At 37.0% G+C, this 13,407-nt stretch overlaps 1 protein-coding gene across 2 annotated transcripts; it reads left to right on the forward strand.

Moving 5' to 3' along the window:
* Nucleotides 1-4,163: 4,163 nt before the first annotated feature.
* Nucleotides 4,164-11,492, forward strand: oat (ornithine aminotransferase). 2 transcript variants are annotated; one of them, XM_028029942.1, is made up of 10 exons: nucleotides 4,164-4,284; nucleotides 6,396-6,587; nucleotides 6,684-6,908; nucleotides 6,999-7,094; nucleotides 7,210-7,337; nucleotides 7,475-7,597; nucleotides 9,508-9,636; nucleotides 9,719-9,832; nucleotides 9,975-10,119; nucleotides 10,332-11,492. In XM_028029942.1, the coding sequence occupies exons 2-10, from the start codon at nucleotides 6,401-6,403 to the stop codon at nucleotides 10,490-10,492; spliced, it is 1,308 nt and encodes a 435-aa protein (XP_027885743.1). In that variant the 5' UTR covers nucleotides 4,164-4,284; nucleotides 6,396-6,400; the 3' UTR covers nucleotides 10,493-11,492. The 2 variants fall into 2 exon arrangements, with proteins under 2 accessions (XP_027885743.1, XP_027885742.1); XM_028029941.1 differs by having other exon boundaries at nucleotides 4,217-4,338.
* Nucleotides 11,493-13,407: the final 1,915 nt, after the last annotated feature.

Here is a 13,407-nt window from a genome sequence, read left to right on the forward strand (position 1 = left end):
CCATATTTGGCCATTAAATGTGCGTCTCTTATTGAACCGATAACTGTCCAATAGACACGCCAATAATACGTCTCTCAGCTTCTCGCTCTGCCATGCGTCAGGAAACGCAGGTGGATTTACAAATCACTGAACGGGTTAGCACCAAAATACATTAAAGATCTGTTGTTATATCAACCTTCCAGACCCTTCGCTCTGCTCTGCATCCCCAGAACCAAACGAGGAGAAGCAGCATTCAGCTTCTATGCACCACAAATCTGGAACATACTCCCAGAAAACTGTAAAACAGCTGAAACACTGACTTCTTTTAAATCTCAACTAAAAACCCACCTGTTTAGAATTGTATTTGAAATGTAATCAATTACAAATTTATTGATGGAACCTGACTTAATGCTGTGTTTTAATTGTTTCTATCTTGCATTGTGTTTCTGTGTTTGTAATGATGTAAAGCACTTTGAAATGCCTTGCTGCTGAAATGTGCTATACAAATAAAATTTGATTGATTGATTGATTTGGAAAGTCTTCCTCTTAAAGGGAAGTTCTTTTTTTGGAACATCTTCCTCTTAAAGGGAGATTCTTTTTCAAAAGTCTTCCTGTTAAAGGGAAGTTCTCATATCCACTGTCACAAGAATCCTCAATATGAGGCATTGCTTAAGGTTACTTTTAACCAATTTACATAATTTGTGCAGCTTTAGAATAACACAGTAGACTACATAAAGAAAGGTGGCCTGATCTTTTTTTCACAGCAACAAGAACAGATCTTGGATTCACTCCATGCACAAAATGAATGGAAGGCTACATAAAGGTAGGTCTGATCTTATTTACAACATCAAGGACAAATCTTGGATTTATTCCATGCTTGAAAAATACAGTAGGCTACATAAAGGTAGACGGTTTGATCTTATTTACAGTTTTGTCTGGTTTTGCTTCCAACCTGGTCCTGTTCCTGTTTTTCTTCAAGTCTTGTCTTGATTATCTTTTTGTTAATTTTTTCTTGCTTCCGCTCTGGGTTTGTCTCATTTCTGCTCTGGTCTTCTTTAGATTCCGGTCTTGTTTGTTGTCTTCTCTTGTTTTTTGCGTCCCTTCCTGTTTTTCTTCTGGTCTTGGTTTTGGTCTTCATTTGCTTCTGGTCTTTCTTGCTTTTGCTCTGGTCTTGTTTTACTTTTGGTCATGGTTTTGTTTTGTGTCTGGTCTTGCTTCTGTTATGGTCCTTTTTTGCTACTGATTTTTTTTGTGTGTGTGCCTGGCTTTGGGTTGGCTCAAGTCAACGCATCATGATGGGATCAGATAAATCAAGAAAAACTAGTTCTGTTCAGCCTGTCATGAAAACAACAAAAATATGAGAAATGGAAAACTAACCTTTATTTTAATTTGTCCTACAGGCTGATCGCGTTCCGACCAAAGATGAAAAGAAATTAGGAAATATTAAATCGTTCCAGTATGTTTTACATTACATTAAACTCGTTCTAACTGTGATTATTCAGGTATTTTGTATTCCAGCAGCTTTTATGAAACGTAAAGAAAATGCATCCTGCTTTCTGGTTTTATGAAATAAACTGAAACATCTTTGTTTAAATCCAGATATGAAGGTTTTTTTTGTTGTCTTAAATTAAAAGCAGATGTTACACGCCTCAAAATTTTAAAAATAAAACATAGTTAGAGAGACTTAAGTTCATTTTACTTTAAAAGAATAATAGTTCTGGTTGTTTTGACTCTGGGTGTCGTCTGTCTGTCAGGCTGTGAGTTGAGAGAACTAGAAACTTGAACGTTTTCGCCCTGCAGCTGCAGCCGCACATCTAGTTGGGAATATTTTAGCTCAAGTGATGTGTGGGTGTAACGCAGCTCTTCCCCTTATAGCCAGCCTTTTCAAGTATTGAACAGCCTCCTGTCATGTTTGCATGAAACATCTGAGAAAAATGTTTGTAGCCAGAATAAATTTAATATTTTGGGCATGTTTACACTGTGCTTTCATGTCAGGACAGATTTCTATGTGGCAGATATATTTTACTCAACTGTTATGATGTTTTGATCAACTCTGATTTATGCATTTCTACTACACTTCCCAGGATGCAATGGGTAGTTCCTCTGAGTAGAGCACAAAAAAAGGCTCAAGATACCAACCATTCAAAACAAAGAAGACATTTTGAAGGTTTAAGACAATAAAATTAAAATAAAAGATGTATAAAGGGAGTCCTGCTGTGCTAATGTTTGAAGAAACGTTAACTTGCAGTGACTAGTTGAACCACCAGGTGGCACAGAAGAGCTGAAATCTCTGAAATATCCTATTTTACTCTTACTTGAGTCATTTCTTCAATGTTTACTTTTTACTGGAGTAAAATTCTTTGGTACTCATGAACTGTGAACTGAAATAGTAATACCCTGACTCATAAAGTCCACTTTTCCATAGATAGACAAACATTATTTAAAGAAAAAGGCTAACAGCCGCATAACGTTCAGATAAAAATAAGGGTAATACAATTTCTAAGTATGATTTTCAAATAAAATTCAGATTAAAGACTCATTTTCACGAGTCATTTACCTGAACGTCTACCTTGACAATAAACTGGTTTTAGTGAAATGTTCTTCAAATAACTAGAAATGCATCGTTTTGAGTAGATTTTATTTTAATTTCCGGGGGATCAGACCACGCTGTGTCACTCCACAGCTGCTTGTCTCTCATTAATGTTAGCAGATGTTGGCAGGTATGATGTAGTCCTGATATTCGGTTTCAAATTGAGTTTATACACCTCTGGAAAAAATTTTAAGTTTCTCTGATTTTACTCTTTATAGGTATATGTTTGAGTAAAATGAAAATTGTTTACTGACATGTCTCTTAATTTTGTTTGTGAATGTATTTAAATAAACAGATTTAGAAAACAGCACCAATGAATATCTTCTCATGGGTCTTAGACCTGCTGGGGGCTAAGCACCTCTAAAGGTCAGATCCTAGAATCGCCCTTGGTTAAAGCCACTATAACCCATAGTGTACACTACACACTATAGTGTATGCTTTCATGGAAAGTGAATACATATTTCTTCTTATAGTGTTTTATGGTAGTTGGCAGACCATCTATGAAGGTGGACAGAAAAAAATCTTCATCTTTTATTTCAATTATATTCTAAAAATATTTTCAGTTGTGTAGTTAATTTTTTATTTATTAAGTGCTTCTTTGAGTTCTCTTTCTGGATCCTATGCAATGACTCCATGAAAACATGCTGTAAAGATTTGGTTTAGTTTGTTTAAAGAGGACTGATAATATCTACATGAAGAGATGTTTTTTTTTCTCCCATCAGACCTTATGTCTTTGAACTAATTTCCGTCTGCAGTCCCTAAAACACAAAGCAACAGTGTACATAAAACTATGCAATTTGTACCATTTAAAGATGGTGCTATAATATGTCATAAAAAGTACCTTCAGTAAAAGGCACTTAAAACGTAAAGACCTATTACCTTGTACTCAACCCTTCCCATACACTGATGACAACTAATTAAATAGAGATTACTTTTGTTTCCTTTTAGTTTGTTAGTTTTTTGTTTGTTCCATTTATTTTTAATGTTGACACATCTAGATATCTATAAAATGTTACATACTTTCACTATTTTTTTGTCTGCATAGTTCTAGCTCAGTTGGGAGTTTAGGAGTTTACTCCATATTGTAATTTATTTTAAGGAACATGCGGATTGTCCTAACACTCTTTTCATGTAAGAAGCAATGATCATATAACCTAGTTGAATTTTGAACAAATTACTAAGGATTATTTTGGATTTACCTTAACTCTATGTTGCTTATTGAGCTATTCTTATATTTTGTTTTTATACAATACAATGCTTATTTTTTTTATTTTTTACATTGACTGTAGTTTTTTTTTTTTTACTGCCTTTTTAAATTAACGTTAGCCTATAGAATTTAATCTACACTTTTTTGGCTCTAATAGGACTCTATAGTATGTCACGTGGGATTTCATTCATGCGCGTGTCTTTTAGTCATTTTTTGAGATCGCAGCTGATCGTTACATAATACTTAACCATGTAAGTACAAGCTGTCGTTAGATAAAGAATATTAAGTGGCATAAACAGGGTCTAACAATAGATATTTAGGTATTATATTATGGAATAAAGGTTAATTCTGGTAGTTACGTATGGAGTATACCGGTGAAATTATCGTCTAAAATTGCACAAAGGAGGCGTGCGTCTCCACTGACGTAAGCACGCACAAAGAGCCCGGGCGTTGGCACGTTGGGCAGTCAAATAATCCGCAACGGAACAGCCTCATATTTTTCACCGGGGTGAGTGAGCATCAAAAAAAGAGGGTTTCTGAACTGCTGTTCTTTTTACACAAGGTACATTTTCAATCTTTTTTCTTCTTAGTTTTATTCTGATAGACTTGAGTTTAAAATATTGATTGAGACCAGCAGGGGGAAAAAACAGATCAACTGATGATCACCACAACGCTCTGAACAACTGGTGTCATAGGTCGGGGGGAGACGTGGCTATCATTACGGTTGACATTCATTTTTGAACGCATTTTGTTATTTTTTGACATCAAATGCAGGCAGGTAAGTGTTCTGTGAGGCTGTTTCAGCTCTTCCTGATATGTTACCGCTCTCGAAATTTACTAAGAGAAACTCCGTGTTGCATAAAATCAGGTTAGACGCTAAGGATTGAAGAGTTGCCTATAGTAACCGGTTGAACATGATCATGTAGTTCTTTATTTAGCTTGGCCCCGTGAGGTCAGTGGGTGCGGTGGAGGCAGATCCTCGGGAACCTATCAGCTGTCAGGGACAGAGGGATGAGCCCAGGCTCAGGTCAACTCCCCGATAGAAGTTTGCTTTACTGATGTTTCAGCTCATTGATTTACAAACTCTGCTATCTTCATTTAAAGGTGGATTTCAACACTTAAAAGAGGTAGCATAGGTAACATAACTCAAGAAATATTTGAGATCGTGTATGGCTGCCAACAGGTTGGTGGCTGGCATAGATACTGCGGCTTTTCACAACTTTCAGAATGTCAGCTACTTTGCTCCCCTTTCTTTCAGGAATTAAACTCTACAATACCCATAAGATAAAGATTTATTTATTATTTCAGGTGTTTAATTATTTTACTTCATATGTAAGGCTAACAACTAATGTAAACCCAAAATTTGGTTCTTATATAATTAGAATATTACATAATATGTTTTTTTTTTTGCTAATACAGTGCTGACTGTTCAAAAAAGATTTTGGAATCTCTTTTAGCAGATTCCCAAATCTCCTAAAAGTCACTATCAAATCAAGTAGTGTTTTTTTTTTCTTTCAAACCAGAGTTGAAAACTTTTCATTTCAACTTTTCACTTTTCATTTCTGTGTAAATGGAAGAATCTGGAACTGCAGTGTTGCTGCTTTTGTTAACCAGTAGCCAGTCCCTTCCTTTGTATTGGACATGAAAGAGAAGCTTGGTTCAGCAGACCTGCAAATCCTCGGTGATCTATGGAAACTCATGTAATAGACTTTTTTTAACCACTTCTGTTTGGTTAATTGTCTCCAAGTCATTGGGTTGTCTATATATAGAAATCTCTCCAAATTAAGAAATTCATTTCAAAGTAACAATCACCCCTACTGTAAAATGAAATATGTCCAGCCAACGAGTTTTTGATGATCATGTACTAATAATACATAATACTATTTTATCCCTTTCCCAAAGGTACTTTTGGTATTTTCCTCTCAAATCAGCTTTGATTAATCAGTCAACTGACTCTTTCCTCCAGCTTCTTGTATCTGCTGGAAACTAAACTCGATACCACAGAGTTTGCAGGGCTGAACAAATTATTTAGGGCCTATGTTTAATTAAGCGTAACGCAGAGACAAGATATCAATTTATGCTGCTGAGAGGCATTGTTAGCATGGGAAGCATGCAAAGCCCTTCTTTCCATTCTAATCCTGTGAGAAGTTTCGAAGCAGTTGTGGCTAAAGAAAAAACAAACAGGATAAGTTGCATCAGCAGATGAGTTAAAGTTGCATCAAGTCTGTGCTAGTCTTAAGACAAGCTACAGTGTATATGGAAAGTATTCACAATTGTCAATTTTGTTAGTATGGCATTGGATGTAAATTAATAAGTACACGTGTACAGTGTTATGTTTGGAAATAGAATAAGAGCAAGGTTTGTCAGAGCTTCCCTCAAAATAAATTAACACAGTTTCTTGTCTCACTAATAATGAACTTGCAGTTGCCTTTGGTAAGAGATGCTACAGCAGTTGCAAACAGACTGCTTTCTGTGACATTTGCTTTTTGCACAATTTAAATGTTATATTTTACATTTTGCCACAAAAACCTAAAATGTGTTTCCACTGAATAAGTAACTTCACAATCGCTTTAAATATCAAAGCTCTTTTTTTTTTTTCTGTGCCCAACCACACAACAGCAAGCATGAAGGGAATGATTTTAAAACTCGGGAGCCTGAGCCGTGCTGGCCTGGTTCTCCGCAGGAGCATCAATACACATCCACGTCCCGCCACCGTGACCAAGCTCACCTCGGAGGAAATCTATGCCCGCGAGGAGAAGCATGGGGCACACAACTACCATCCGCTCCCTGTGGCCCTAGAGCGAGGCCAGGGTGAGTTCAGGACCAAAAATTGCAAATCTTCTATGAATAATGCTGATCCACATCAAAGAAGAAATGATTTTACTCTATTTTTTTTATGGACTAAAGGCATCTATGTGTGGGATGTGGAAGGCAACCGGTACTATGACTTCCTCAGTGCATACAGTGCAGTAAATCAGGGTCACTGCCACCCTAAGATCGTCTCTGCGCTCACCAAGCAGGCGTCTACGCTCGCCTTGACTTCCAGAGCATTCTACAATGACGTGCTTGGAGCCTATGGAGAGTACATCACCAACATGTTTGGATATGACAAAGTTTTACCCATGAATACAGGTAAGTCATGAAGTCCACCTTGGGATGGGTCTTTCAAATTTCTTTGACATAAAATCTAAATGAGTTCCTTTTTATTTTGTGTGAAATTAGGGGTTGAAGGTGGTGAGACGGCCTGTAAGCTTGCCAGGAAGTGGGCCTACAACATAAAGGGGGTTCCAAACAATAAGGCCAAGATCATTTTTGCAGGCAAGTCGCCATCCTATGTTGAAATATTTTCAGAATGCCACAGTAAGCAAGTTTATTTTGTCTAGAGTTTGGTGAGATTATTGTTGAAGCTGTATTTCGCTCTTTCTTTCTTAAGAGGGAAACTTCTGGGGTCGCACCTTGGCTGCCATCTCCAGCTCCACTGACCCCAGTAGCTACGAGGGTTTTGGGCCATACATGCCCGGGTTTGAGCTTGTCCCGTTCAATGACATTCCTGCACTAGAGGTACAGGTTCCCATCAGCTTAGTTTAGGGTTAACTTGTTTTGCAGAATGTTGAGAAACATTAACTCTGGGTTGAGACTTTCCACGGATTAATGTGTATAAAAATCTTAACTTGCTTTTTACCCCTCCCTTTCTCTAGAAAGCTTTTCAGGACCAAAATGTTGCCGCTTTCATGGTGGAACCTATCCAAGGAGAAGCAGGCGTGGTTGTGCCTGACCAAGGCTACCTGACCAAAGTCAGAGAACTTTGCACAAAATACAATGTAAGTCCATATGAAGGCACTAGAACCAAAGAATATAATGACTAGGTTGATGTTAGTATCAGCCCTTCATCTTTATGTCAAAGAACTGAAAATGTTCATGCTTTTATATAGTAGAGTGTCTACCACAGCTGTCTGCTGTTACAAATGGCATAGTGCACTACAACTAGCAAGATTTAAACAGAATCTACATCTACAGTATTATCTTTGTTATTTCCCAGGTCTGGATAAGTATGGAAAATGAGAAGCGAGCATGGAGAAACATCTGCATTTCCTAATGTTATTAACTGCCCCATTTTTAAACATTTGTATCCATCCATTCAAAATCAGTCCATTTGTTCATCCATCCATTTGTCCATATGTGTAGTGTACACACACCTACACAACCACCTACTTTTTGATTTTTGACCTTGGCATATTTTGTCCAAAACATTTTGGATGGTTTGGCAGACCTTCATTTAAAATAAACGGCATTTCTTAATATTCTCTGTTTAATTTTAAGCTGCCAACAAATTTAAATCGTGCTTCTAGGCGTAGACAAATCGAAGGTTTTATTAAGCTTTAAAATAATGCAGAATTAACCATGCATTTTAATATGTATAGTTTGTTTATGGGTGTATTGATATATTGAATGTAATGTGTCAAAAATTAGCTGCAAGCCTTGCATGTGTGTTTAGTCCACCGCTTCTGATTGGTTAAATTTTAGTTGGATGAAATAGGTGTGGGTGATCTTGCTAGGAAATGAAATCACAATGTATTTTTTTTAAATACCTCAATAATGGGGCAGAGGGGATATTTATTTTTTATTTTTATGCAGTCACTACATTAAAACATAATCACATATAGAAATATACAAAATCACATGTGTTTAGTGCGTCACATAAAATACAAAATAGATGGACAAAAATGTAAACTTATCTGGCTAACAAAAAACAGTTTGAAATTTGCTACCAAATGGAAATAAAAACATTTAATACACAAACTAAACAAATGGTTCTGGCTCAACAGAACATTAGGTTTACAACATGTTCTTTTAAAAATGCAAACATTATATGCAAAACTATGAATCTTGTTTTAATATAAAATGAAATCTTCCTTTTAAAAATGCTCAACACCAAAATATATCGCATAAAAAACCCTGAAATTTTGTGGAAACTGAGAGTGAAGAATGGAAGGCACTAAAGTAAATGAAATATCAAAGTTTGATAAGATTCTTAGATAAAAGGCATCGCGGGCATAACTTAGCAAATACTTCTAAGAAGAGAATGTTTCAGTGATCACACCATGTTCTTTCCCTAGAAAGCTAACATTGTGTGTGGGAAGTGCTGCAGATGGATATTTTGTAGCTGAGTCAGCAAACACAGAGATTAACTTTTTTAGCAAAGTGACAAAATGTAATAGTACTTCCTGTGATCATAGTGATCACTGCATGTTCTTTCCCTAGAAAGCTAACATTGTGTGTGGGAAGTGCTGCAGATGAATATGTTGTAGCTGAATCAGCAAACACAGAGATTAACTTTCTTAGCAAAGTAACAACTTGTAATAATACTAATACTTCCTGGCCCCAGGAGAGGACTAATTTACTGGGAGATTTATTCGAACTTCTAAGACCCAAATTGCAATAAATCTGAATTGGAGCTGTTTTGAGGATGTTGCCAACAAGTATTTGCTTAAAGAACGTTATTAGCTGTGCCTCAGTCTCAAGCCCTGGAATGACTTTTATCCTTTTGTCCATTTCCAAACTGTTGCCAATAACTACTTGATCACAGGGAATTCTTGGCTGTGGTTTAGTGTGAAATGCCCTGAGGTGATCTTACTGCTGCATTAAAAACTGATCAGAACCGTGTTGACTGTGACATCACTGAGTGTAGATGTTTCTGCAGTCACTAAAAAAACCCTTGTGGGTTTTGCAGGTGCTGTGGATCGCTGATGAGGTCCAGACGGGCCTGGCACGGACTGGCCGGCGCCTGGCTGTTGACCACGAAGGTGTTCGCCCGGATTTGGTGATACTGGGCAAAGCTCTCTCTGGAGGAGTTTATCCAGTGAGTGTTATCTGTAATTTCATCAGATAACACTTGATTATACCCATGTTAGCTTTAACTTAGCTGTTTTTGATTCCCTTAGGTGTCTGCAGTACTTTGTGATAATGATATAATGTTGACCATTAAGCCTGGGGAGCACGGATCCACTTTCGGAGGGAACCCTGTGGCTTGTCGTGTTGCTATTGCAGCTTTGGAGGTGAACATTTCACAGCAGTTTAACTTTAACGTCGTTTTTGTCCATACATTTGCCTTTTTAAGTATTTCTCTATATCAAAAGTGTTTTATCTGAGCATCTGTATTAAACCAAAATGGTGTTGTTTTGTTTTTTATATCCCCAGGTGATGGAGGAAGAGAAGCTTGCAGAGAATGCTCAAAGGATGGGAGAACTTTTGCGGTCTGAGTTGAGGAAACTGCCCAAAGCCATTGTGACAACAGTCAGAGGGAAAGGCCTCCTCAATGCAGTTGTTATCAAGGAGACCAAAGGTGAGGTAGAAAACTATTTCTGAGAGAACAGAGACCACGCTTTGCATGAGTCAAAATGTTGGCAAATACTGTTTGCTAAAAAACTTAACTAATGGAGAACTGTCCGTTTAGCCCTGTCACAAAAAGAGTTTTAAATGGACTATTGCAACACCTAACATTCTATATATTCAACCTTACAAGTCAATAAGTTACTTTGTTTTCCGCACTTACAGACTACGATGCCTGGAAGGTTTGCTTGCGCCTTCGGGACAACGGACTCTTGGCCAAGCCCACCCATGGGGACATCATCCGACTGGCCCCGCCTCTGGTCATCAGGGAGCATGAACTCCAGGAATGCATCGATATCATTCAGAGGACCATCATGTCCTTCTAAAAAAAAAAAAAGAAAACATAGTCCAAATCTTTTGAGGCCAAGGAAGGCCACACTTAATGTTTTAGTTGCTATTATTTAGATTTTATTTTTAGACCATTTTCATGCTCTTCGAAAGAATCTTAGGAATAGGAGTAGGAATTGTATGAAGACACCTTTGTAAGAGTAACTGCTGTAGAAGAGAGAGAATACAGTTTGGTTTTCTAAGGAGAGGTTGCAGGTAGATCTTAAACTTTTGATGTGTTTAGTTTACAGTGTGTGATTTTAACTATAAATTGTGGGGGTTTTCAGAAACATTCAGTTTAAAAATATAGAAACAGTGTTACTACTGAAGCCTATGGTCTGGTCAAGAAGGGAAAAAGACCTCCTGTAGGACAGTGAAGCAAATGCACCTTTTTTTTTATGTAAATCATCTTAAGGTCCCATTGCACAGGTTGAGTAAGGTCAAACCGTCAGTCTTCCACCATCCTTTACATTTAGTCTGATATGTTAACGTTAAGCTGTGTTTGCGTCTACAGCTCCAACTCTAGTAGAACTTACTTTGTAATAGGTTATCATTTAAGTGTTTACACTGCTGGATTTCTTTCAGCTTGACTGATTTCTGCTGACACGTTCTGACAACGATCTTGTTACATAAGAGGTCAAAAGTCTAGATATCTTGCAATTTAGGGTTTTCCTTTTTTTATATTTATATAATTGTGCATTTGCACTGTAATTGCCACTTAAACTAAAGTTACAATAATTCAAAATCCAATTGACCAAATTTCATACATTCTCTCTATAACAGTTAATTTTGCCACAAAAGAAAATATGTGAGAAATGTCACTCGCTGCTTTAGGATGACTTAAAGAATGTTTGGATGGATGGCGACGTGGTGCTGGAGGAGGCTGGCTTAGTTTTCAATATTTGCTGTTTGTGCAGTATGTATGTGAAGATGGCCTTTTTGAAGACACCTGACGTTGATATAAAATCCATTGTTCCCCAAATAAATTATTTCAACATAGTCTCTTGCTACTCTTTCTGAGCGATAAGCCAAAGTTGTTCAGTTGAAGTAAAATTTAATTAAACTCACCCAAAGGGATTTTTAGAAATAATTTTATTTTTTTATTTACTTGTTTGCTTTTTGGGAAACTATAGGGGTCTTCAGTGTGGGAATAGAGTAAGGAATACTCTAGGTGCACCTCAATAATTGAAAAATACCACTAAAATAAGTAAATCAGTTTAAAAGTGAATCTGCTTTATGATATAGATTTCCGACTACTACCTATATGAATGGTTTATGTTAATTTCTCATAGAAAAAATGCACACTTGTCAAGCAGACAGTCATTGATGAGAACCTGTACATTTAGGGTAAGTCTCAAAAGGTAATTGGTAAGGATGGTGGCTGTTTGCAGAGTTGCTTTTGTTTAAAAATGTTAATGGAAAGTTAAAGAGAAAAAATTAACAAATCACAATGTTGATTAAAGCCCTTTAAGAGTTTGAGGAGATTCACAATAAGTGGCCAGCAGCTGGAGCTAGAGCTCCAAGAGCCGATACACACAGACTTAACCAGGATATGGGCAACCACTGATCTGTTGGCTACTCAGGGTAAAGGGCAAAAAGAAAACTGTGGCTCAGGTCCAAGAATTAAAAAAAAAAAATCAAGTTTGATTTGGGAGCTATGTGATCTGCTGCTGTTGGTAAAATGTGTTTTATTAAATTCAAAGTCGGTGACATGGTTTACTAGAATACTTTAGAGAACTTAATGTTTCCCCCTGCTGACAAGTGTTATGAATCTGCTATTATTTTCCCTGGCGGACTTGGCCTCTTCCCAAACTGTGAAAAAGTAACACCAGCTTTTGTGATCATAGTGTTAACGTGTTTGATAGGGCAGCAACCTGTCCTAATCCATGGATCATTGTCCAGAGGAGAAGGAGAGGAACCTGACCCAACACTCCAGAGAAACGACAAGCTGAGCTTCCTGATCACCTCGGCAGAGCCACAAACTGGTCTTCTGTGTGATCATTATTAACCCACTGACATGCTGAAAACATTTAAATATGTAATTTAATTTAACTGTTTCGAATTGTGAATCGATCTTATGCTATCATTTGCCACTAGGTGGTGATGTGCTCTTACCAAAGTAAATCCGTGCGAGGACTAAAAGGTGCGGCCAAAACGCCTAAAACGTTGGGAAAGGAACAGACTTGAGCTGGATTTTAGGAGAACCAAAATTCTAGAGAGCTATCAAGTCAATATGTAGATGATTTTCCTCTCAGTACAACCAGTTAAAATGTACCCAAAAATGACTACACCTTGGGAAAGAATTTACACCCCTCAATTTTTCTTTTTACAGTGATTTACATTCGGATTTTACAAAAACAAAGCAGTATATCATTGTGAAACAAAACAAAGGGTACGTATTCACATTTTTAAATATAAAATACTTTGCAGAATCACATTTTGACTGAGATTTATCCTCATTCCTCTTTGTCAACTAGCTCAAGCTCTCAGATTGGATGAATTACAGGCCTCGTTTTAGTTCCTCCAAAAAATTTCACCTCCCAGAATTTCAGGATAGAAAGAAGTCTATGCTTCTTTCTGAAATGTATTATAAAACAAAAATAATGTCTGTAATAATAGATCGATAAAGTTCACTCAAGCTTGTTAAATGTTTTGCCCGCTTAATGTCTACTCCTCTTTAAATGCTTTGTATCGATTTCGTCTTTGGGAACTTTCACTCAGCCAAGAAATGCTTAAATTATTTGCTGTAGGAATACATTTGTTGATTATGTTCTCAATCATAACATTAAAAAAAGCTGACATTCAGTTTTCCTCTAGTTGGACTCTGGTCAGCCTGTAAGTATGTGGTCTGAAACCACAACAATTTAGAAAATGGCATGTGTTTCTGAAGATTTAAGGCTTTTGTTACCTCGTT

Source organism: Xiphophorus couchianus, chromosome 10, assembly GCF_001444195.1.
Source record: "Xiphophorus couchianus chromosome 10, X_couchianus-1.0, whole genome shotgun sequence".
NCBI lineage: Eukaryota > Metazoa > Chordata > Actinopteri > Cyprinodontiformes > Poeciliidae > Xiphophorus > Xiphophorus couchianus.